The following is a 27,141-nucleotide window of genomic DNA, read 5'->3' on the forward strand; positions in this document are numbered from 1 at the left end:
TTGGCCCATTGAGGCATGGACTCCACAAGACTTCTAAAGTGTCCTGTGGTATCTAGCAGTAAGTTGTTCAAGGCTCCTTTTGACACCTTTTTCTCATTGTGCATTATGCTGCCTCCAGTTTACCATGTAAATAACACACATGCACCCAGTCATTCCCCTAGTCTATAAGAAGACGTGACCCACCAGACCATCTTCCATCAGTCCATGGTCCAGTTCTGATTATCACAAGCCCATGTAGGTGTTTTTGGTGGTTAATGTTCCTTAATGTTTGACAGTCTCAAGAAATTTGGAATGAGATTCAGAGATGTCGCTATGGTGCTCTTCATTGTTCTCCTTGCTGGATGTTCAGACATGAGGAAGCAAAGCCCTGTCTCTACCAAGATTGCAGCCTCCATACAGACACAGTGCAGAACTTTCCCCTTCAGAAAAGTCAATTCATCCCACCCATTCAAATTAACTATTTGTAAATATAGCTATTAGGCCCTTAACTTTCAAAGTATAGGATCACAATTTTAAAAACTTGTGAAAATACAACATTGGGGTACTGTTTCTAAAGGAAGGGCCCCATGCAAATTGGGGACACCCGGGGAAACTTACATGCGAAAAGCATTGGGACAGGGCCCCTAAATGTATACCTGCTTGTCACAAAACTATACCTGTCATTCTATGCTACCGTGTCCACTTACCTTCTTTGAACTCCAATTTCTCTGGAATGGAAAGGTAAAGGAAACCATAAATGGAAAGGTTATTGGGGCATACCCCCTGTGGCTAAGCCCAAGCAACGGACCAGGAGGTATGCCCAGGAATAGGATATATATATATATATATATATATATATATATATATATATATATATATATATATATATATATATATATATATATAAATATATTTTTCCACTCTTAGTATAAATACTATGGTAATGGTACTTCATAATGGTACTTGCCATTCTGAAGTAATGGTACGTTATAAGGGCTGCATTCTTATATTTAGCCACTAGATGACACCAGAACAGCTGTACCTGTGCACTGAACTCTAGTACACCTTTTGCCCCCAAATAAATAATATTTTTAATACGTTCTATTATTTGCAATACTCAAACAGATAAATATTCATACAATACACATCACATATAGGTGTGATCACCTACAGCTTCATAAAATATGACCTGTAGTTGTCACTTTAATTGTGCTCTGTAATCTCTGAACACTCCCCAGTGAAGAAGAATTAATTGCCAGGACCACGTGTTGTGTAAAGGAATGTATGTCAGTATTTAAACCCCGAAGCCATGAGGGTGGAACCGAATTTCTGGTCTCATCAGCAAAATGGGAAAAATACAGCATATCCCAAAAAATCTCACCCTACCAGCAAGTCCTGACGAGCATATATACAGGCTGGGGTGGTAAATGCTGAACAAAAGGAAAATACAATTCAGATACAAAGACTGGAAACAAAACTTGCTGCGTTAACCTTGAAAAAAAAAAGATCAGTCATAGTTACATAGTAGGTTAGGGAGAAAAAAGACATAAGTCCATCAAGTTCAAGCACTAGGGAAATAAACATAACCCAGATATAAAACCCTATAAGACGTTGTTGGTCCAGAGGAAGGCAAAAAAAAACCTGCTACAATTTGCTCTTACAGGGGAAAAAATTCCTTCCTGATTCCATGAGGCAATTGGATGTTCCCTGGATCAACAGTCACTGTTATCTTTACTTTAAAGCCTTAAAACCCAGTCATGACTGCTTTATAACAATCAGCCTTTAATGATGAGAAATGACCAAAACTCTCTAAGTAGACAGAGACCATATGACCACTGGCAGTTCTTGAGTGGGTTTATTGGGCCCGTCCCATAGCATCTGTTTATTAGGATTCCTTGTGATCCTGCTTTAAAAGTCTTTATGCAGGCACATCCTGTTTTGGGTTGATAGTTGTCTCCTAGCTGTGTTACCTGGTCACACATGCAACTACAAATGGCCGCACAATGGTCCACCATTGTCAATGACAATAAACTCAGTGCATGTTGACAGGAAGTGTCTCAAAGAGAATGGGGGTATTGCCTGCCCAAATGAGTTCTTCCACAGAAGGGGGACATTCATTTTCCTCCGTCATGCTGAGAATTGTTTTTATATTGTTATTTAGGATTTTAAAATTCAGCAGGCAGGTAGCACTGTTTGCACATTTTAATTTTTTCCATGTTGTCCTTTTAAAAAAAACAAAAAATAACTGTTGTATACAGATCTCAGTAGCCCAACCTAAAATCAAACCAAACAGCCTGTGATTTGTCATAGCAGTCATGTGATAAAGCCTAGCCCCCAACTGTTCCTGATTTAAAGCAATTGTTCCTTTTTTGCAGCCAATCCCTCAGTCCCCCTTTCCATCTCAGTTGTCCCTAATTACTGATGTATATACCTCTATATAAAAAAAACATGAACAATTGTATATGCTAAAGAAATTAAAAAAAAAAAAAAAAAATTTCACATTTAACCAATCATCTGTCTGGTGAATACCCCAATCAGCCTTGAACGTAGGGTGCTGATATGATTGATGGATCACATCAATCAAAGGAAAATAAATCATCCAATCAAAAATTTTTGTTTGCTCAGTATGTGAAACAAAAAGTGCATTGTTTCGGGACCACCAAGAGTCTCTTCATCAGGGAGGGTGACCCGCCTGGACTTATATTGATGCCGAAACCTTGCATTTATATTTGACACGCTGAGAAAAGATTTTAAAAAATGGAAATTTAATTGCAGAGAGATGCAGGTGTGGTGATTTTTTTTAAATAATTCCTCAGGGATCATTCAACTGTGGGTGTGACAAGGGTGTGGCAAGTGCATTGTGTGGGTGTGGCATGGGCGTGACAGGGGTGTGTCCTGCCCATCTCTAAAAACTAGGTAAAATAAGGCCATTGACCATTGCTGATCAATTACTTTTGCTTTGTGCCATTTTTTTTATCAAGTGCTCTTTCCAATGAAATACCTTACAGGTCATGTGAAATCAGCGGATGAAGTGGGGTGTCTGTGGAGCAATTGGAGACACAGTCTGTGCAAAAAATGTGTTATTATGTCTATGGCCACATTATGGCCCCATAGAGAAAATAGATCCTTAAAAGAAAAAGAAAAAAGAAAAAAAAGTTTGATGACCCCTAATATAGACATTGACTTATGGTAAAGATAAGAAAACATGTAAACGAATGGATTTAGCAAAAGAATCTATGAGCATCCATTAATATGCATGATATTATTGTCTTTTAGTTTGTAATTCTCCAAAGTCCTCCCCAAGTCCCCTGAGGAAGCCTTTTTGGGTGAAACGCGTCGGGGAGGGAGACCTTTGCTTATCATTTATACCCTTAAATGTATGAGTAGCAGTTGAAGTTCAACGGGTATTCAATATTATTGTTTATCAAACTGTCACAGTGTTATTGTATAAGTTGATGTAGGTTTCCTATATATTTTGGAATTCAATAAATATAATTGTTTTTAATAATTAACCAAACAGTGCTATCTAAAAGCCTTTCTTTACTACTTCTCTTTTCTTCTTTTAAGTTTACTGCAAATTATAGGCTTGGCACTACCGGGTTTACCGAATCATTAATGGATGTCTCCCCCTATGGTACCTTCCTAAATACTTTGGACAATAGATCCTAGTCAATGACCATTGTCTCCAGCATCGTTTGGAATGAATGAATGTCATACAGATACCGCTGTCCGTTTTACAAAGGCGGAAGACAAGCAGGAGGTGTCCTCTATGTATCTATGTATCCACCCTAGCAGTCATTTGGATCATCAAGTGATTTGGGTGGACAGTTGTACAGATGCTTAATATTCAATGGTGAACATTTGGCGTAAATGTTACCGGGAAGGATAAAAATGGACTGAGCCCAGCAATAGATCCATCATGCTGTCAGTATAGAAGGTGTGAAGACGTTTGCATGTTCTTCTTCTTCTCAGTCATTTCACAGCAGCTTGTCAGGACTTATCCGCACACCGCTGCGCCAAGCCGATCATTTCACGAGAATTCAGGTGTGACACACAGGAAATAAACTGATAAAATATGATAAACAGATGCAGTGAGAATAATGCGTCAAATGCAGTTTATTTGCAAATGAGACTGCTCAGCTGAGATTCAGATATTTTTATTCACAGCCCTGTGAAAAAGTAAGTACACCGCAGATGGAAATAATTGTTAGGCATTCCCAGAAGATGGGCTGCAATGGTGGCTCCTAACTTCAAAATGCATGAATGTTTGGTGAATTTAAAGTAAATCTATATTGATATACCCGATATATTGACAAAAATGTCAAAAATGCTTGATACATATCTGCAGTACGTGCATATTTACCATATTATTTTAGTTTTTTAAAAATGGTTTCGAAAAATCCAGTGTGCCCCTCTTTTCCTGTTGTGTGCTGACAACGCTGCTTCAGCTGCAATGAAATCCTGAGCAGAGTTGTCAGCACTAATTGAGTTGCCCTGTGCTGAAATGAAAAACATTGTGGTCATCATCATCATCATTATCATCATCAACAACAACATCATCATTATCATCATCATCAACATCATCATCATTATCATCATCATCAACATCAGCATCACCATCCCTATCATCATTACCTTCATTACCATCATCATTTAAAAACATCATCGTCATCATCACCATCATCATTATCATCATCAACGTCATTATCATGATCTCTATCATCATCTTCATCACCATTATCACTCAAAAACATCATCGTCATCATCATCACCATAATCATTATCATTATCACCATCATCAACATCATAATCATTATCATCATCACCATCATCAACATGATCATTATTATCATCATCATCACCATCAACATCATTATCATCATTAACATCATCTCTATCATCATTACCTTCATCACCATTATCACTCAAAAACATCATCATCATCACCATCATTATTATCATGATCACCATCATCAACATCCTCATCTTTATCATCATCACCATCATCAACATCATTATCATTATTATCACCACCATCACCATCATCATCACCATCATCATTATCATCATCATCTACATCATCACCATCACCATCGTTATCATCATCACCATCACCATCGTTATCATTATCACCATCATCACCTTCATTAAACATCCTCAACATCATCATAACCATGTCATCCTATTGTCTTTCCCATGTTACCCTCTGAGCCACTTCACATGGCCCCTTCTCAACGCTGTACACATACCCTACTTTGTTGTACTTACAAAAATGTTCCTCAGACATTTTATGGTCTTTATTATATGCACCATTTTGGTGCATGTAGTTGCTGTAAAAGTTCAGAACAACTCTGAATTTTTGGACTTTCAGATTTAGGATACTCAACATAGTTGGGACAAATCACTCTAGAACTAAATCAAGGCAACACCTAGAACAGCCTTTGTTAACCAAACTTCCATGATAGATCAAGGTTCCTTTAAAGAATTCTAGGAATTGCTCGAACTGTGGCTGATTGAGCTGCCATGTGATGGTGCCTGCATAGTTCTGGGGCCAACACCATTTGGAAGGACCAACTCTAATAACTAATAATAATGTTTTTATGTGTCTAGCCACCTCAGTGAGGGGAACATTCTTTTATTTTGGTTAGGAGTCCAATAAGTCCATAAACCCCCAAGAAACTGGTTTTAGTAGGGGTTCCCAGGAATTAGGTTGCTAGGGGTTTCTCAAAATGTAGCGGATTGACCTCCTGTTTGATGGTGCCTTCATAGTTTTAGGACCAACACCACTTGGAAGAACCAGATGTAGGATTGTAATTATGTTTTTGGTGGTCTTCCACCACTGTAAAGGGGACTTTCTTTTCACTGGCCAACTTTAAAAGGCTTTTTTTTCCCAATGACCCCCCACAAATGGTTTTATTAGAGGTGCTCATGGTGTTTTTAGTTGTCTATAATTATGATAAAATAGAGGCCACCAATTTTTTTAAAGCTTTTTTTCTCCACCGACCTCCAATAAACTGGTTTTAGCAGGGGGTACCCCAGACCTGAAATTTATTTTAAGGGTTTACCAGGAGTAAAAAGGCTGTTATAAAATCTCTAGTTCAAAGGTCACTAGATTTTTGGTGGAATCAGCAGGTATTTGTCTGAAATACATGTCAAACAGGGAGGGGGCCGTATAACTGAAATGTACAGATTATATTTTGTTCCCAGACATTCCCTTTAACCAATCTGGAGAGGTCATTTAAATTCTCATTGTGCCAAAAGCACCCGAAAAAACAAGTCCAGTAGCTCCTATGAATAATGTCTGCAATCCATTTTATTCATTTCCATGTCGATTTTGTCTTTTATTGTTTGCTTAATTACCTACAGGTGATTAGTCATTGTGTTTCAAAACATCTTTGATGGCTGGAATCTTCAGTTGTGGTTTGTCTGTTCTTCTGACTGCTACTCTCTACCGGTGTTCGTGACATGTGTGTAATTGCCTTGCAACGTCCTGATGTCTTCGCCTGATTAAACCTCAGTCAAAACAGAATATATTGTATGAATGTAGGGGGTGAACCACTATTTATAGGTCTGCATTGTTTTCTGGAAAAGTTCCAGGCCAGACTGAACTTGTAGCGGCTCCAGAAGCTTCATATTAACTAACCAGCTTGCCTGTGGATCAACTTCAGCTTGATGTTCCTCATCGGAAAAGTCTTCTCCACAACTTTGAGGTTCACCCTGGCGTATTTTACATTGGTCAGCAAAAACATTAAAACCATCTATCTGCTTAAAATTGTGTAGGTCCCTCATATACTGCCAAACAGATGTGACTGAGGCTTGGACTCTACAAGACCTCTGAAGGTGTCTGGTGGTATCTTGAAACAGATCCATCAAGTCTGCCTCTTTCCTATAGTGCACCCTGTTGCCATCTCTTTTCCAGGAAAATGAAACACATGCACCTAGCAATTCAGGGCAGACTGAACTTGTAGCAACTCAAGAAGATTTATATTGTCTAACCAGCTTGCCTGTTGCCCAACTTCAATTTGGCAATCCTCACCTACAGAAGACTCAAAATATTAGAACCACCTGCCTAATATTGTGCAGAGCCACCAAACAGCTATGACTTGTTGAGGCATGGACCACACACAACCTTTTAAGGTGTCCTGTGGTATCTGGCAGCAGATCCTTCAAGTCTGCCTTCCTCTTAAAATGCCTCCTGTAGCCATCTCTTGTACAGGTATAGGACACACATGTACCCACCCATCCACATGATCTAAAAGACTCATCAGACCAGGTCACCATTTTCCATCACTCCATGGCCCAGTTCTGATGCTCACAAGCCCATGTAGGCACTTTGGTGGAGGGCAAGGCTCAGCAAGTAGTATACAACTGTATAGGCAGCAAGCTGTGATGCTCTGGCACCTTTCTGTCATGGTATTTATTACATTTTGACAAGTATGTGCAACAATTGACTTGCCTGTTAACCAGCTTGGTGCTCCTCACCTCCAAAAGCTTTATGCACCATTTTGAGGACCCTCCTTTTGTTATTATTCATGGATCAGCCAAAACATTAGAACCACCTGCCTAATATTGTGTATGTCCCCCTTGTGCCATCAAACAGATCTTACTCAAGGAGGCCTCCTCATGAACTCTGAAGGTGTCTGGTATTTGGTGCTATCTGACAGCGGCTTCTGCAAGCCTCCATTGGCCTGACTTTGTCTCATAGTGCATCCTGCTGCCTTCTCTTCTCCAGGTAAAGGATGTACATGTACCTGGCCATCCATAGGATCTTTAAAAAGACGTGACTCATCAGACCACGTCACCATCAGTCCATGGTCGTTTTTCATGCTTGCAAGCCTATTAAGGCACTTTTGGTGGTGGACAGGGGTCAGCAAGGACTGTACAACTTTATAGGCAGTAAGTTTTGGTGCTCTGACACTTTTCTTTCATGTACATCATTACCTTTTTTACCAGTTTGTGCAATTGACTTGCCTATTAACCAGCTTGGTGCTCTATACCTCTAAGGGCTTACTCCAACCCTTTGAGGACCCTCCCTGTACAATTTCACATTGATCAGCCAAAGCATTGAAACCGCAAGCTAATATTTTGTAGGTCCCCCATGTACCACCAAAAGCATCTGACTCTAGGAGGCGTAAACTCCATGAGACTCCTGACTGTGTCCCATGATATCTGGCAGCAGATCCTTCAAGCCTCGATTGGCCTTCTTCCTGTAGTGCATCCTTTAGCCATCTCTTGTCCAGGTAAAGAAGGCACATGTACCCGGCCGTCCACATGATCTAAAAGACTCATCAGACTAAGCCATCACCTTCAATCACTCCATGGTCCAGTTCTGATGCTCATAAGTCCATGTAGGTACTTCTGGTGGTGGACAGGGGTGAATGTGGATACTCTGATTGTTCTGAGGCTAATCAACAATATCGACAGCAAGCTGTGATGCTCTGGAACCTTTCAGTCTTGGTCATCATTATGAACACCAATCCATGAATGTTGTATGCCCATGACCCTGTAAAACCTCATTGATTATCCTTCCTTGGACCGCTTTGGGTAGGAACAAACCACTACATACCCATAAGACCACCCCAAGACCTGCCCCAGTGAAAACTCCACAAGACCAGCCCTTTAGGAGGTGCTCTGGCCCCATCATCCAGCCATCACAATTTGGCCCCTGCTAGTGTCCCTTAGGCCCCTACACTTGCCCAGTTTTTCCTGCTCCTAACACATCACCATCAAGGACCACCTGTCCATTGCTGCCAATATATCCCACCCTTTGTCAGGGGCCCTTGTACCCAGATCATCATTGTTATCACCTAACCGATTAGTGGTTTTAATGTTTTGGCTGACCAAAATATATGCAGGGGCAAGGGGACGGGCAACATTTGACATTCCCCAAAAGTGCTGGATGGCACTGAAGGCCATAACTCTTGAAAAGAGTAAAGATTGGAGTTACCACCTATTTGAGAGGTAAGTGTTAAAGACCACCAAGAGGGTCACTTTATTTCTGAAACCCAGGCAGATGTAAAATACACTGTGTTCATAAGATACCAATTAAAGTATTTTGTTAAATGGAAGCACCTCAATTTGACTTGATCATCCTTTGAGAATCCCTTGTACAAAAGAGCTCAAAATTGTAAAGGAAAAGCAACACAAAGGTAGTGCTGAAGTACAAGGAAAATTCTCATAGGACTAGAAAAAAAGAGAGATGGAGAGATGAGCTCATCTATGTGCTGCTTCTCCTTTCTCCGTGCAGTCAGGCTGTGGGAGGAGCCAGACCTGTAAAAATTACTGAAGCATCAGGACTTTTACCTTTCCAGCTCTGCAAGGACTAGATAGACAAAACTACAAATCCTTTGGTAGGTAAAACAACTCTCATATATATATTGTATATAAAAAGCATAAGTATGATAAGCTGAACTGTGCAATTGGTTGGACTGGAAACAGTGCAGTGCCCTGAGCTATGTTGTGTCCTGCACTGAATATCATGATCTGAAAATGATAGCTGGGGAAGTCAGCGTGATTTGTGATAGAAGCCTCCCTCCCTCTGCGCCGCGAGGCTGCGATTCTCCCATTCGTCTCTCTGGCGTTTCTGTTTTTTTGGCCACTTTGGGGATCTGCAAACAATGTGATCCTTACAAGCAGAATAATTGTAACCGATATAATTTCTTGCCGCTTTGACACAGGGACCCACCCAGCAGGCAGGCACAGCCCACTCTTGCTCACAAAGGTGGGGGGGAGGCAGGTGGTGGGGGAATAAATAGGAGAATATTTTTTGGCAGAGCTCTATGAATTGTTTAATCCACCTTCTACATCTCCTTCACACCCACCTACCCCCCCACCATCGTAGCTACACACGCCTCCAAACATTTAAGGTAACATTTGTACAGTGCAGGCATCGCAGAAAAGCTTGGCGGCGAGGTATGGAGACAGGACTCACCTGTCCACGTGCCACTTCAAGGATCTTCCCCTCCTGCCATCTGCAAGTGGCACTGAAGAACAGGTTGGCATCAGCTATGCCCTGGACAAGGTAAGTTCATTTTACTCTTCAAGTCAGCGATTGTGAGGGCTGAGTACACATGGGCGCTTTGCTAGTACCATGCTGATGTGCTGTGTGCTGTGCCAGACAGCGAGCATAGCTGTACAGTTTGCTAGAGTTCAAAGGGACTATTCCTCTTCATATCTCCCAACTGCCCCTGATTTGGAGGGACTGTCCCTCTTCATATCTCTCACCTGTCCCTGATTTGGACTGACTGTCCCTCTTCATATCCCCCATCTGTCCCTGATTTGGACTGACTAAACCTCTTCATATCCCCCATCTGTCCCTGATCATCACCCTGACCCTTACAAAATTTTCTTTAGAAAGGAGCAACACCCTGCCAGCATGCTGTAGAGAAGGATCCTCTCTGTATGGAAGCAGCAGTCTCTCTGCATTGGTCCAACATGCCCCCTGCTGAATTAGACCTACAGCAATCAGCAAAACTCATTCTCCCTGCTGATTCAACAGCCCCATCATGAGGCATGTCAGACCTGTGCAGATGGACCACTGCTTCCCTACAGTGATGATCCTATGTATGATTGTAGAAAAGGCTCATAATTCCACACACCTCAAAGTTCAGGAGGAAGCCCTTATGTAATTCCAGTTGGGGGGTGACTTGGCCTCCTATGACCCTAAAATGATGTGAATTTTATTACATTTATATTTATCATTTTTTCTATCAAGCCTAATTGTATAAACATTCCATTCAGGTTGCATCCCTAACACAGATATCATGCAGCATCATAGAAGTTGTATAATGAATGGACATGGCAGCAGCTGTTTCCTTTCAGACTGTCTCTCTGTAATTGAAACAAAGCAGGAAGGCTGTTTGTATGAGGATGTTGATATTTCTGGCTTGACAAAGACATGGTTGGGGTTATCATGTAGCCCATTGGGTGTTGATGGACTGGAATCTGAAGGCATGGGATGATCTGAGATTGTGTGCTCCAGGTGGAAATTGCATGAAAATCTAAAGCTTTAGCTACTGAGCTCTTCATACACCCAGCATCTGTCAGCAATGCAGCCTGGAATATTTGACTGTTCCCATCATCCTCCAGTTAGGTTCACACTTTCCAGGTCATAGTTGGGCTTTTTTTTTGTTAATAAATGTTTATTAGAATTTTTCAGAACATACAAATAACAGACAATGATAAAAAAAAAACTATCATTATACATAAAAAAAATAAAAATAAAAAAGGCATAAGTAAACAGTTCAACAAAAACAAACCAAATACAGGTATAGTTGGGCTTTTTATTGCAGAAGGGACATACTATGTGCCTCCTGCCATAAGAACTACTTACCTTTCTGAGCACACGCAACATTCTTGGCATGCTTTGGTGCTGGGATGAGTACGCCCCTATGTATGCGAATGTATTGGGGCTATGTCATCCCAAGCTGGCCAATCATAGCAGCCAAAGATGCCAGAATTAGAATACGACCAAAAGATGTTAGTGCTGGTAATACCCAATAGCCAATTACCAGAACTTACCTGCCAGTGCTCAATTCCTCATAGTCACTTACCAGGGCATACCCCTGCCAATACTCAATAATAATACTATTCCCCAGCAGCCACCTACTGAGACATACCTGCCAGTATTTAACCCTAAATAGCCACCTACCAAGGCATACCTGCCAGTACTCAACCCTCAATAGCTATTGACCTACCATTAGACAACCCCCAGAAGCCAATTACCAGGGCATTACTGTAAGTACTCAACCCCCAGTTGCCACCTACCAGTGTCTACTTTTTCTTGCTTGTTCCTAACTCCAGTAGCTAATTACCAGGGCATACCTACTTTTACTTCACCATTGCAGCCACTTGCCAGGGCATATCTATCAGTACTCAACCCCAATAGCCACTTACCAGAGTTCCAGGGCATACCTGCCAAAACATAACCCCCTTAGCCCTATACCAGGGCATAGATGTCAATACTTAACCCCCAGTAGCCACTTACTAGGGCATACCTGCCACTATTTGACCCCCAATAGCCACTTACCAGGGCATACCTGCCAATACTTAACCCTCGGTAGCCATTTACCAGGCCATAGATGCCAATACTTAACCCCCCAGTAGCCACTTACTAGGGCATACTTGGCAGCATTTAATTCCCTGTGACCTCTTACCAGGGTCTATAAAGCTTGCCAGGAGAATGCAGAACAAGGGCCCCGTTCAGCCAACTCAGTAAGAGACCCCCTGCACTTCCTCTTGCTCATACACAACCTTCCCATTGTGTGCTCACTTTTCGTTACCAGGTCTCTGGCTTCTTCCATTGGGCATTTGGCCACCCTGTAAGGGATCACCGCAGCGTGGGGAAGGCCCCTTGGATCCCATCATTGTGGTTATCCATGAGGAGAACCTGTCACTTCCACATGATATAACATTGGTCAAACATTCTTATGAGTTCAAAGTTGAAGTAGATCGAAAGCCAAACTCTTTTTTTGCATTCACCCTTTCATATTTTGCTGTTGACCAATGCCCCCAAAGACTGAAAATTGATGGAAAACTCTAAATTTGCTCCCAAATCCTTGCAGCTGGGGAGATTCAACCTTTCAGAATTTGTTGGTGACCATGCTATTGGCTCCCACTGTACTTCTTGGGCCCCTAGCATTGCACTTGGTATTGCGATCACCTTGACTGCTGACCATTCATAAAGCACACAGCCCTGGGCTTCCTATATGAAAACCTGGAAGTGCAGGGTGGCAAGGAGCGAAGCGAATGGCCACTCTGAGTGTGTGACACCCGCACTGCTGGTGGTCCAGAAGTACAGCAGAAGCTGATTCGGGGAGGTAACAAAATGATTTGCGGGGAGAGAGATACTGAATTCTGTAGAAGAAGGGGCAGATGTAGAGAATGTTCTTGCTCAGAGTTCAGCTTAAGTTTAGAACTTTCACCATGGCAGATTAGCACAGCCACTTAATGTCATAACAATATCCAAAGCAGACCATGCGGCTGCTATGGAGCCCCAAATAGAATAGGGGCACTATTGGGAATGCAAGGAAAATCCAACTGTGAAATATAAAAGGGCCAAAATGCTGCTACTCATCGATCCCCATCTGTGCAATAAGAAGCATTTGCATATGTGTATTACCATGGGGTGATAAATCATACTATGGGGCCCGTATAATTAAAAGTTCCACCCAGTTGTCACCTGGGTTCCTTTAGAATTCTGAGAAATGCTAGTAGGGTGTGCCATGGTGGTGGGTGTCCATAGTGGGCACCGGCACCAGTAATTATGTGAATGTGACAAAATGCCACCTGGCACCTCCCTCAGCCAAACAAACACGCCTGTTTCTACAGTAACGGCAAAACAGGCCGTGGCTCTGACAGCAACTTGTGCATTTTTCATTCCTCTTAGCTTTGTAGGCCTGTGTGTGGGGCAGAGCAAATTGTTCTTAAAGAATGCAAAAAGTCTGGCAGCTGCAGTCCTCGCCTCCTGGCACAACTGGTCCCCCCACCACCCTCCCCTGTCCATCCATTCACATCTTCCCCCAGCTCTAATGTGGTGAAGTCCTCATCTGTGTGTCCCTGAGTTATCTCTTTACACATTGACTGCACCACAATAATGGGGCATTTGTGAATGCTGCGCTTTTTTGCAATATACAAATCCATGAAAAACATTCACAGCGCACAATTCTGCAAACAAGTGACTTCCTATTTTTTACGGATCTACCAATTTGCCAAATTTGACGCAAATTCTGTAAACTAATTATCAGTAGAATCCCAACACTGATCTGTGGCTAAATTAAGAATTGATGCTGATCCAGCACAGAGTACTGATTAGTGCCAATTCTGTGACAAATTTGTGGCAATTCAGTGACACTTTAGTGCAATACAAAAGTAGAGCAAATGTTTCACAATTGTGCACATCCAGACCAATTATCTTGCTAAATGGATGGCAAAACCCGTAACAATAAATAAATCTGTTGCTTATCAACAACTAATATATGAATTGCATCAAATGCAACTTTTTTGAATGCAGTTTGCACCCTAGTTTGGTGACAATGCCATCGTGGAGGATAATGCACCATCTTCTGTTATAAATTGTCTTTTAGGAAGGAATGTTTATGGCCATTTCAGAATTGTGTGCTCAAATGCAATCCCAGCTTTTCCCAGTTCAGTGAACTAAAGAGGTTGGGATAATTTTTTGCAAGCAGTTGTTCTCAAAAGTGACAAGCTGCTTTTAGCAGCGGAGTTGTGGCCTGAAGAGCTGCACCATGACTGCATCTGGTTTGCCTTTCCCAGCTGCAGGCCAGCCATTTGCTATGCGACCCAAAGCTGCATGGTTTGGTGCAGTGGGTCTTATGTGGGGAAGCACCTGAAAATTCTGCACCAACACAGGGGACATCATGTAGGCAATGCCTACTCAAATTGATTTATTCTAACCCCACATTTGTCCTTCTTAAAGCATCACCTACTACTTTTTTTTATCCCATATTAAGGGTGTCATTGTTACTACGGTTATTTTCATATTTCCACTTTTATGTTTGAGTACAGCTTTGGTCAGAACCAGTACATTTTGCCTGAGTGGGGTAGGTATGGTTGGGTCTCCGGTGTCATTGAGCGTCAGGTCCATTTCTGGTACAGAATCCTCAGCTTATAAGGAGAATGTTTCTAGAAACACATGAGGATACCAAGAAAAAGGCTATTGGTTTTTGGGTCCAAAGAACCAAATAGGAAGATTCCCCCTTTGAAGTCTTTGTGGTCCTAAAGTTATTTTAAATACTTTAACATATGTATTAGTTTAGCTTCACCGTTGAAGGACCCATAGAGAACAACAGGAAAGCAACCTCAAAGTTTATGTAAATGAACAGAATAATAGATCCAGGGAACAACAATTGTTCGATTCTTTGCATGATCGTACAGAACAACTGAATCCAACAGAAAGGCATGGCTGACACCAAAGCATGTTCCAGACAAGTTATACAATACACCGAGGCAAATAAATGCGTGGGATGTGGGTGAGGCTGCTCAGTCTTTGCAATGTTCTGATTTATGATAAGTTGGCTTACTTGCCTAATCCTTAGTGTTGGTGTGAACACTCAGCAATCATTGAGTTATTCTGGGTGTAAGACATTGTAGGTTGTTGGGTGTATTTATTGATGACTTCCACAATGGATCTAATAGTTGCTGGTTATTTGAAGACCCCTCTGATATCAACAGCCCTATCCATTGTCAATGCTGGCTCTATCTTATTTCAGGTGACCATATACCTGGATATTCTCTTCAGCAGGTGATGGCTTCTGTGATAGTATGCCAGTCTGGATTGTTAGTCTATCAACCTATGTTGAAATGTCTTTCAGTGTTTTGCTTGGCTTGTGTCCATCGTCCTCATTATTCTTTCATTTGGCTGTATCATTGTCTGGCATTTAATTGTACATAGATGTATACCTTAAATCAGGGGAGCTACTTTTAAAATGGTCAAGTCAAAAGGATCTACCAACAATAAAAACCTAATAACTCCTTTGTGTGGTAGAAATTATTTTGAAAGGGCTCCGGGATCTACTCGCCTTGCCTTTGCAATCTAGATTGCGATTCACCTGTTGGGCACCCCTGCCCTAAATTAATAAGGGATCAGATTTTCCCAGAGAGTTCCTTGATCCTAATAGATACACATGATCTTTGGTCTTATGAATTTTGATGGTTCAGATGTATCCAATGGTACAATGTTAGCTAACAATAGCAATGTACCATAATAGTATAGCATGGCATAAAATTACATTATGGTCCTATACAGTGGTACAGTCATGTTGGTGAGAATGCAATCACATTTTATTATATATTTTATTATTATAATAGATTATTATTATCGATTTTTTGTTCTGTTCAATGCTTAGGTTATCATATCATAATGAGTATAACACCCTTGTAGTCTGTTCCATGGTTGAACCATCAGTCTCCTCAGTGTGAATGTTGCACAACGCGATGGTTCTTCATCCGATGGATGAAGCCAATATAGCTGTTATAAGTTTATCAAGGGGAATCTTAACTTAACCAGAAAATTGTATTTTCATTAGGATTGTGATTAGCTCTTTATTTGTGGTCATTTCACGTCTCGCCTGAACATATCTGGAGCCTGGAACAGAGGAGCAGTGATGCAGAATCCCTAGGAGCTGTGATAACTGAGCTCACACTGTTCTGTCCCTTGTTCTATCAACTCTTTGCTTTCATCGGTCCCTCTGAGCATCCCATTTATTCAATGATAAATAAATAAATAAGAATGTGACTTTAGTGTTAAGTGACAGAGCTCTTGATCCCCCGGTGGAACACACAGACGTTTTGTTCAGCAGGCCTGGCAGAGAAAAGGCCCCTTGTGTTGTTTGGGGTGGCTCAGTTGCAGGCTGTGGATGGATCGATAGCGAATTTCATGACCTGTTATCTGCCACTGCTGAATCCACCCCCAGTCTCTGCCTAGCTTGGCACCGAAGAAGATCACTCCTCAGCTTAACTCTGCAATGTCTGCAATTTTCTGATTTGCAAAAAAAAAAAATTATTTCGCACCATGATTAAATAAATACTTAGGCCTGGGGCACATGGAAGATATTATAAGCTATTAGGAGCATCATGGGTATATCATGCCATTAGGGACTGCAGATTTTGGAGCACTATTAAGCATTCCAAGCTGTCAGAAGTTGTCAATTGCTCTTTTGTAGACTTTAGAATTCCTCTCTTAATTTCCATACCATGAGGGTGCAAAGTGTGCCACTGCACGAGGGCCCAGACAACTGGGGGCCCAAGTAATTTTTTTGGGTTTTTTTTTAACATATCTTTATTGGCAGAAAGTAATGACAGCATTCAAAGTGAATAGAAAATATAAAGGGAATCATACAAAACCAGTACATCTCTGACAATACAAAACTACTTCTGCCCCACCTCCATTTCCAATTTTCATAGAGTAAAGTAGATATCCAAGTCAGTTTTATAGAGGGGGGTCCAAGTCAGTTCTGCACAGGGGCCCACTGTTGGCTATGTCTGCCACTGGGGGAGCGAAATATAGTCCATCAGGGACACTGGTGCTTAGGATTTTGAAATAGCAAAGACACTATGTTGTCAGCTAAAACAGGAAGTTGTGAGCTCACTACCTTTCTGGCAGATGAACGTGTACAGAATTATAGGGATATTTATGTTATAGACTGGGTTGCCCCAACCAATCTCTAGTACAGCCTATAGTTTGGGGCAGTGGGGATAGATGTGTATAAACCCGATGATTCCTTTCTGTTGTTATATATTATTCTTTTTGTTCCGTCTTCAGTGGGGTATCTTCTGTGCTAGCTCTTGGCGCTAGTATTATCTGCCGAAAAATGCCAGGCTTATCACCGAGACAGAGAAGCATCTGTGAGGCTCGTCCAGATGCCATGATCGCCATCGGTACTGGCGCTCGCTTGGGTACTGAAGAATGCCGTTACCAGTTCCAGCACAACCGGTGGAACTGCACCTCTTTGGGGGAACCAAGTCTCTTTGGACCGGAGCTAAAAGTAGGTACGTGTGGGGAACCTGAGATATGAAATTCATATAAGGTGCATGGTCGAGTTCCTTTAAAATGACCAACATAGAGACCTGGTAAAGTGGACCTACCACTGGGAGATGATGTAAGCTGTAATTTCTGGCCTAGACCTAGTTCAAAGAAATGTGGCTTCCCTTGTTGGTGTTCTGATCCCACCGACATGAAAACAATCAGTTTCATTATCCAGGTAATTAACATTATTTGGAATGAGTTAGCAATGGCAGCTCACTGATAGGTCTACTTTAAACAGAGAAAAGTCAATTGGAGTCCATCATTTAGATAGAATTTACAAAATTTTGTAAAAAATTTGACAAAATTGTTGAAAATTGATTGGAGTTTGCCCACTTTGAATTCAACTTCATAGATAACATAGAAATTAATTCACAAATGTACACTAGATTTTTTCGAGGAGAATTGTGGTCAAATCCAGAAGTGTCCACAAAGCTTAAATACTTCTATTACCATTACTGTTTAGAGTTTCATTTATTTTTAATATGGGTTAAAATAATATTTACCCTTGCTGTGGGTCCTCCTCTGTACTGCACTGGTTAGGGGGTCATTTGTCGAGAGCTGCCTTTTTCAATCTTTTTACACATGAGGAAACTTTAAAATAATTTTGAGGTCTTACCAAACCAATTGAAGTCATTTTAGGTTATGTTTGATGCACAGATTCCAATATAGTATTGGTTTTGATAGATTGGCTCTAGTTTTTAAAATAATTACCTCAATAATACCCTCATAGAAAACTAATGAAACATGACAATTAAGCAAAATTAAACTAGATATGCCTACATATAAAAAAAAATCTTTGAAATACTTAACGTCGATATATCCTATATTCAGTATATTTACAGAACTAATCACAAAGAAGTCATTGAAAAACTCTGTTTGTATGATTTCTTTTTATGCTGATGATCAGGACAATCACGTTGAAGGCTCCAGCAGTAGTCTGCCATCATGTGTCTATCCCATCTGCCCCGATACCTTTCTTCCATTGATGGAACCTCTCCCTTTGTTCCTCACTGAAATCGTCAAGGTTTTCTGGAAATTTTGGCAAATGGCTATGGAGATAGTGTACCTTTATGCTCATAGTAGCACCCAAAGTTTTAAAGTTTAGGAGCAAGTTTTGTACCAGTTCGTCAGAATTTTGTGCTTTATGGTTACCCAAGAAGTTCTTGACAACCATGACCATTTGAATCATTTATCAGTTTCTGAATCTGGGGTCCATCAAAGATTCCTGCTTTTGTTTTTCAATACTCAATCCAGGGAAGAATCAACAAATGTATTTAAAGCAATCACCGTCCTTGTTCAGAGCTCTAACAAATTGCTTCATTAATCCCAAATTTATGTGTAGTGGAGGCAGAATTATTTTTTCTTTGTCAGCCATTGGCTCGTTATTGATGTTTCTGCAGCTTTTTTCATGTTTTCCCTTGGAGGCCATGTCACTTTTTTCCAGTGATGCTACTTTGCTCTACTATCCCACAAGCAGATGAAACATGGGGACTTTGTGTATCTACTTTGTGTCCAAGTAGGAAGTTCACCATTTTTAAATCAACACATATGGACCATTGGTGTTCATGATAGCAAAGCTTTTGTAAGACCGTTTGGATATTTTCATTATCTTCTTTAAGTTTTGTTGAGTGATCAATTGGAATTAATACATAACAGTTGTCATTATGCAGTAAAACAGATTTCATACTTGGAGTGGAACTGTCTATGAAAAGCCGCCAGTCTTCTGCTCGGTATTCTGATATTCCCATATGGGCTAGTAGTCCAGGGATGTTACAACAGTACACAAAGTCTCCATCTTCACTGAAATATGGTCGGAGTGTCACCTCTCTTGTCCTATAAACCGTTATTTTAACTTCCAGTCTCAGACAGTTCTTTTCTTTTAGCCTGGATGCTAAAAGTTTAGATACTTGTTTTTTTTTAACTTTGTTTTTGCAAAGAAAATGTTTACAGTATATAAACAGATGATAAAACCAACAAACATACAAAAAAAACCAATAGAAAGAGGAAGGTAGGGTGGGGAAGGGAGGGAACTTACACCTAAACAGTATAATAAAAAAACAACAGAAAGATGCAATGAGCAGGAAACACAAAGCCAGTAGATAACATATCCAATCATTAATACAGATGTGCATTCTGTAGACTCAGAAAGTAAACATCAGTTAACCAGATACATTATAGATAAACCAGGACGAAAACCTGAATTGTTCTAAAATAGCAGTCCTCTCTGTGTCGGAAAATACAGAAAGTATAAATTCATACCATTGCTGCAAGAAACAGGATATACCATCATCTCTTTGGATTTGAGCGACCAACATTTCTCTATAAAAAAATTGACCACTTGCTCCACCTTGATGCTTGTTGTGACAGACTTAGGTCACGTATTAAATCATTGAGCTCTTGGGAGAACTGCTAGTTTGATGAAACACTTCCTTCATATTCACTCCCACTGCTAACTCCTGGATTACACTCCCTGTATATCCTCCATGTCGGATACAGGATTATCAGGGACTGAACACTGCTATGGGAACATCAGCACCATGCGGCACAGGTCGTCTTGCTGATTCCATATCACCGTACTCCCACTTGTTTTTCTTGTAATGATTGAAACCTTTTACATTCACAGTACATAAATAACAATCATTATGATGATTTTTGGGCTCTCACTATACCATAGGTACACCAGATTTCCAACTTTTCAGTTTTCCATTTTTCCACAGACACTCTAGACAAGTTTTGCATTGAGCTGCCTGGGCAAAAACATGTTGGCCTCAGAACTTTATGGGAAGCATCGCATAGGAAGTCAATCAGCAATTCCGACAATGTCTGGAGGAACTAGGGTTGAGATAACTGGTCTAAAGTTAGATAAAATAGAATTAGTAAAACTTACCCTCTCCCTCATACCCACAGCAAGTGTTCCTTCCTTTTCTGCCCCATTCTCCAGATTGTATATGGTGCCTTGGCATCATCTCATACGGTGCAGGGCTATTAGACCCTGGGAAGGGAATGACATCAGTGGTCAGACTGGTGGCACAACCTGCTGCAGATGATAGATAGGAGTTCACAGAGCCTGGATGGCAAAATGCAAAAATGTGTCAAATCCAACTTCAGGCAAAATCGGACTTTATATGACATGAAATGCTATCTCATGTGTTGCAATCACAGATGATGACCCTGTCAGTAGTCCTTGTAATAATCTGCAGATACACATATATGATATATAACCCTCTAACCACAAGTCATTTCCCTTAATTTTTTACAGTTTACCATCCGGAAAATACGTGAATTAGAAGGATATATATATTAATGAGAAATGTATACATTGCTATCATGTGGTTATAACTCATCCCCCTAATATAAATACTTAAACGTCTCTATGAAAACTTTAAATAACAAAAGATGTTTCACCTTGCTTCTGTTCCCGGTCAGCACTGGCAGTAAGACAATTGTGAAATGTATTTCCAGATTCCGTTGTCTCCAAGCTGTAAATCTGCTGCATGAATGTTATTACAAAGTCTAAGTTATTTAGGTGCTTATGTTACAGATGTTAGGAATTGTTTGTTTGCTTGGCTCCGAATTGGAGAGCTTGCTATAGGAAAAGGGGGGTTCTGTGGTACAATAGATATCGCAGTGGACTTTTAGAATAGAGAAGATTTTCAAAAGTTCTGAATTCGAGTCCCATCAGAGCTGACTTGTAATTTTCTAGCTTTGAATGTGATTGCTACCTGTCACCAAAGGAAAGCAAAGCAATCATTTGTATTAAAGTTTGTGATTCAGGATTTAGGCATGTATTTCCTAAAACCGGAACAGGTTTCTTTACTTTTCTCTCCACCTTGAGAATTTTTTAAGATCGAATTTAAAATTTTCTAAAACCTTTTCTAACATCTGGATGTTCATTCATTTTAGGAAAAATGGATAAATGAACAGTATATGGCCCACGATTCTCAAATGTTTAAGGCTGGTATTCAAAAGTCAAGACCTTGTGATATACTTATGTGGGCTTTGTGGCGCAATGAATAGCGCATATGATTTCTAGTAAAAGCAGATATTCAAAGGTTGTGGGTTTGACTCCCACCAGAGTCGACATTTAACCTTGAGACAACGTTGTATTGCTAAATGCAATTTCTTGCACTGATTACAGGAAAACAATGCATTCAAGGAAGATTTAAATTCCGGGTTAAGGGCTAGTTTCCACGTTTCCTAAAATGTCAAAAATTCTCTTTCCTTCCTGTTCCACCTGGAGACTATGGAATAATGAAGGTTTGTATTATTAGCTCAAATTTCGAGGCCTTTGCGTTGGAACAATTGTCAGACTGTAAGCTGTTTATCAGCTGATGTTTATCAGTTTTAACGTAGCTTTTAAAACTACACGAATGGAGGGCCAACACTTGTCAGTTGTTCAGGGCTTTGTTGTTCGATTTCAACTTGGACACCACACACATGTGAAATGTGGGCTCTGTGGCGCAATGGATAGCACGTTGGACTTCTAGAAAAGAGCAGGTATTCAAAGGTTGTGGGTTCAACTCCCACCAGAGTCAACTTTTACCAAGATACAACATTTTAGTGCTTATTTTGATGGTTACCCATCAACAAAGGAAAGCAAATCAATAAACGGGTATTAAACTACACAATTCAGGCAATTAACTTTTAAAAACAAATCTGCAAAGATCATGAGTTTCCTACAATGTGCAGATTTTCATTCTTTTAATCGTTTTCCCTCCCACCAGCCCTATTCTGTCTGTCTTTGATTTAAAAGATCTGTTATGATATCAATGGGTGTAAAATAAGTAATAATAATATGTAATAAAAGCTAAAAATGTTTTTTTCTAAACAAATGTCATTAGCATGTTTATTAGGCTGGAAGAAAGGAATCAGGGAAAGCAACATATATACTGATCAAACTTCAGCTTAAAAATGTTGGTTATATAATTTTCTCTACATTTTACATTTTATTTTTGCTTCACCGACCAGGCAGCCGAGAAACAGCCTTTTATTATGCTATCCTATCAGCTGGTATTGCCCATGCCATCACCAATGCCTGCAGCCATGGCAATTTGACTTACTGCGGTTGTGATCGGGACAAGCATGGCCACCATGACCCTGACATGGGATGGCGATGGGGCGGATGCTCTGCGGATGTGAAACACGGCATTCACCTGTCTCGGGAGTTTGTAGATGCACGGGAGGTGAAACGCAATGCCCGCACTTTGATGAACCTGCACAACAACCTGGTGGGAAGAAAGGTAGAGTCTTACATTGCTTCTTGTTACATACAGATAATTTCAGGTATTTGATATTGTAACTGTCTATAAAATAATTCTGGATACAAAGCTATAGTTCTGGCCTAAAAAGACCCTGACACTATTTAAAGTCAAGTATTTTATATGCTTACATTTTATTTTTTAATTCACCAGCAATGTTCCTCTGAACTGCTAGAAAGAGTCAATTCTCTAGGTCAGCCCCCTCCATCCTTGCATGGCATAACTCTCTCTTTTCCTAGAAAAGTGTTCTTTTATCAAGCAACAACCAATCTTTGTTTTCTTTTAGAATTGGCACCCAATTCTAAAAAACACTCTTACTAGTAAAGTACAGGAATACTAGAACCCTAAATGACCTCCAATGGGTCCATTTGGTTTATATTTTGCCACAAAAGCATCCAACCCATTTCAGGAGTAACTAGCACTCCTTCATCAGAGATGTTTGTTGTGGAATAAAGACTAAGTAGCACACTAAATCAGGATAAAATTGTTGGAAGTATCATGCATGGGAGGGCTCTGTCAAGGGCTGTCCAGCATTGTTCGGTCATGTAACTCTTGGTTTGGCAAATTTAAATCAATTGGACAAAGTAGTAAGTTGGAGCTTTAAATTGCCTCTGTTGGGTTCAATGGTTTATAGAGAGCTGCTCCACCAATTCTTAAACCCCAAGATTGCAGAAGGCTGTTTGTTTTGTCAATTTTTTATTGCCCACAAAAATGCCACTATAACCCCAAAAGGGACCACAAAATAGTAAAAAAAAAAAAGGAATCTGACAGCTGAAGGTTACTTTACCCATAATATACCATGCTTCTGATTTGCTCTTTGAGCTGCTTTATTGAAAGTGCTTCTGTTTTATACTTCTGTGGCCCAGTCTCACGAGGCTTAAAAGCAATATAATTTTAGAAACGCCAGGCTGCAGGGAGCAATTTGATCTGATGCCGCCCTGCAGCAAAAAGTGTTCCCTAATTTTCTTTGAAGTTGAAACCTTGACTTGAGTTTGCTTCCTGACCACAGTTTTTAACTGTCAAATTACAATATCAGATTTCATAGAAAGCGCTCACTTATTGTAGAAAAAGGAGCAAAAATTGGTATACGGTTATTTTTTTTTTTTTTTACTCCTAGATATTGGAGAAGAATGTCCGTCTGGAGTGCAAGTGTCACGGAGTTTCGGGTTCCTGCACTGTGAAGACTTGTTGGGTCACTTTGCCCCATTTCCGAGAAGTGGGCTACATGTTGAAGGAGCGGTACAAGGAGGCAGTGATGGTGGAGGCTGTCAGAGGGAGGCGCCAGCAACTGCCCACTTTCCTAAAGCTGAAGAACCCTCAGAGCTACAACAAGCCAGCAGAGACCGACCTGGTCTATGTGGATAGTTCCCCTAACTTTTGTGAGAAGGACAATACCACTGGAAGTGTGGGCACCTACGGGCGACTATGTAACCGCACGTCCAGTTTGTCTGACAGCTGTGAACTCTTGTGCTGTGGACGTGGATATAAAACTTTCCAATACACCCACACATGGCAGTGCCACTGCAAATTCCACTGGTGTTGCCATGTGACGTGTAGCACATGCAGCGAAAGGACGCAAGCATATACATGCAATTAAATAGAATAGTGGCATTGGGTGAGATTGGCAATGGTCCCGTGATTTGCCAACTGAGGCAATATTTCATACGACTTTTCTGTTTTGCTATGCGCTAGGTACACTTCCTTCTTTCGGAAGGAACTGGACTATCTTCGGATGGAAATGGATTCAACACCTCTAGTGGAGGACTGCTGATCTGTAATAGTGACCCGTGTTATGCCAGTACTGGTTCTGTGTCTACTTTAATAGGGATCACAAAAAAAGAGGATTTAGCTACATTAGTGTTTGGTGGCTTCATCAAATAATGCTATATTTATGGTTGTGTCTACCTATACATACCTGCAGACACACCTGTTGAACCACTAGTGCTTATGGGCTAGTAACATAATACACAGGTGCAATATTCAGGGCTAATGCCCCCCCCCCCTAATGTTGGCCCTTGCCTGATGGTACTAAAAGTGGCAACTTGGCCATTGAGTACCCTGCTAGGACTCCCATAGGAAGACTGAATGAATCAGCATCACTAACCCATAACATAATTGTAGTAGTTCTTATGTATTGATCCGCCATCTTTTACAAGGCCACGCCCCCGAAGAACATCTAAGCATGCTCACTCTTTATGAAGATGACACCTAATGAGGGTTTTAGAGTCTTTCATATCATACTGGTTAAATGTGCAGATTTGAACCGGCAAGTGTATGTCTATTTATATGTAAGTACAGAATTTATTATAAAAAGCTGTATTTTTATGTCTAACTGTTGAACTGTAGGACTGCTTAAGTTTGTATTCCATTCTATGTAAATGTAAATATGGGTAGAAACTGTAATATGACTTATTACAATGAGGGTTTTTTAGTGAAGAACAAATAGGAAATAACTTAACAATAATTTGACAACAAGGAATACGTCTTATACGTGCTAAAATGTTTCTAGAATCATTATTCAGCATTTTGCTTATGTGAACACAAAAGCTGGAAAACGACCAGTCATATTCAAGCTGTCACTGTCCTTGTGATCTGAATTGCTGAAACAAGAAAAGCTCCACCATATTATTTTTTAATATGGGACCAATGACATCACCAAACCAATGCCATGAGCACTAAATTCCTCCCTCTCCTATTGGCCTGTCATTATGATGGGATGCTTCACTGACCAATAGGATTGTGTGCAAGGAGAGGATGGGCAAACCATGACACTAGCAGGAAGTTTCTATTACTAGAAAAACTTTTAGTTACCAGATATAGTGTCTCTTATGTTTCTACTGTAGGATAGGAAAAAAAAATGGAGGACGCTTATTGGTTGAAATGAGTGACCTGACCATGAGGTCTGTTGCACCTCTGAGTTATGTGTCTGGTTATCTCAACCTAAGCACAAATATTTATTATATGGCAGCTTACTAGTCCTTGAACAAACCTTTCTTAGCTTTTTTACCCCTGAGGAATCCATGAAATAAGTTTCAGGTCTCAGCAAACCCAACAGAATAAATTCATTAGGTGTTGGTGGGAAGAACATCCCCATTATGATGATAATTAGGAAAGAATGCCCTGCACATTGTTAGTCAAAATGGCAGCCTTCTAGACAGTGGAAAGTTTTCTGGAGTAATCCCACTTGCGTTGAACCTGGAACTAGGAAGGCATCAGATGGGAAGTAAATCAGCCAACACTCAAAGAACCTCTACTAACCACTGGAGAAACCTTAAGATGCCATGGAACCCTGGTCCAGAACGAGTGCCACAGTCATAGTCATGGGTTTTCAAGTTTCTCAATGACTCCAGGTCAAGAAATCGAGAGTACATTGAACTTTATTGAAATCTGAGGTATTTATTGATGATGGAAAAAAGGTGCACACATTTCGGGGAGTTTATAGTTTTTGGCTTGCTTATACTAACACAGAAAGTGTGCAAAGGACAGAGGGCAGATTTCAACATATATAATTAATGAAGTAGGTCAACTAATCAAGAACATTTGATAGTTTTTAGCTTGCTTATACTAACACGGGACGGGACACGGGACAGAGGGCAGGTTTGAACTTAAATAACTAATGAAGTAGATGTTTCTTTTTTTTGAATAGCTAATAACAAAGCACTTTCATTGATATTACAAGCAGACCAAAATTAAAGAGATGTTCATCATCAGGATTTCAATATGTTTTAAGTATTGGCATTAGAAAAGTTCATATGGCGAGATCTCCTAAATCAGACCAAGCTTTATTTTGGCCCCTTACAAGTTTTTGGGGACATGGCGCCTGGTTGACGCCTGCTGAGTATAAACCCTGCAGGAAGAATTCAGCACACCTGAGCCATGATGTCAGCGCCTAAATTCATTTTTTATTCTGTATTCTTTACTTGTAAGATATTGGAAACTGTAAGGAACAAGCCTGGACAGACAGCGCTCTCTGGAGCCAAACACTGACAGCAAGATGGGGCGTCTGCTACCTTTTGTACCCTGAGGGGTGAGTGTAGACATAAAATGAAGGTCACACAGCACTCCTCCAATCTGCACTGCTAACAATCAGCATGCATAGACAGTGGGGTGCCAACGGTCCCATTTTAGGAAAGGCAACTTTTATTTACACTCATGTTTATTCCACCAGCTTAGCCAACAGTCCCTAAATAACAACAACTGTGTAGGAATACCTTACAGGCTCCTGATATAAAGGATGTTTCTTCTCAATGACCACCAATGTACCAATGAGTCATTCCTCTCACTAACCTATGATCAACAGTGTATACAGCATTCTTTTCACTGACCACCAATGTAGCATTCATTCTTCTCATTGACCAG

The 27,141-nt window shown here is 40.6% G+C and overlaps 1 protein-coding gene and 1 non-coding gene across 2 annotated transcripts; both read left to right on the top strand.

Moving 5' to 3' along the window:
- Nucleotides 1-17,267: 17,267 nt before the first annotated feature.
- LOC140343120 (protein Wnt-7b-like) lies at nt 17,268-25,540 on the top strand. Its single transcript, XM_072429633.1, has 3 exons — nt 17,268-17,487; nt 22,493-22,764; nt 23,900-25,540. Exons 1-3 carry the CDS (start codon nt 17,310-17,312, stop codon nt 24,377-24,379), a joined length of 930 nt encoding a protein of 309 aa, XP_072285734.1. The 5' UTR covers nt 17,268-17,309; the 3' UTR covers nt 24,380-25,540.
- Nucleotides 21,974-22,059, top strand: TRNAR-UCU (transfer RNA arginine (anticodon UCU)). Its single transcript is given in 2 exon segments — nt 21,974-22,010; nt 22,024-22,059. It is a non-coding gene; the product is annotated as a tRNA-Arg (tRNA).
- Nucleotides 25,541-27,141: the final 1,601 nt, after the last annotated feature.

Source organism: Pyxicephalus adspersus, chromosome Z, assembly GCF_032062135.1.
Source record: "Pyxicephalus adspersus chromosome Z, UCB_Pads_2.0, whole genome shotgun sequence".
Lineage (NCBI taxonomy): Eukaryota > Metazoa > Chordata > Amphibia > Anura > Pyxicephalidae > Pyxicephalus > Pyxicephalus adspersus.

Coding starts and splice junctions, on each gene's coding strand:
- LOC140343120 (XM_072429633.1), top strand. CDS start 17,310: ATGCCAGGCTTATCACCGAGACAGAGAAGCATCTGTGAGGCTCGTCCA. Junction 17,488..22,492: donor TGGACCGGAGCTAAAAGTAG/GTACGTGTGGGG, acceptor TTCACCGACCAG/GCAGCCGAGAAACAGCCTTT. Junction 22,765..23,899: donor ACAACCTGGTGGGAAGAAAG/GTAGAGTCTTAC, acceptor TTTTACTCCTAG/ATATTGGAGAAGAATGTCCG.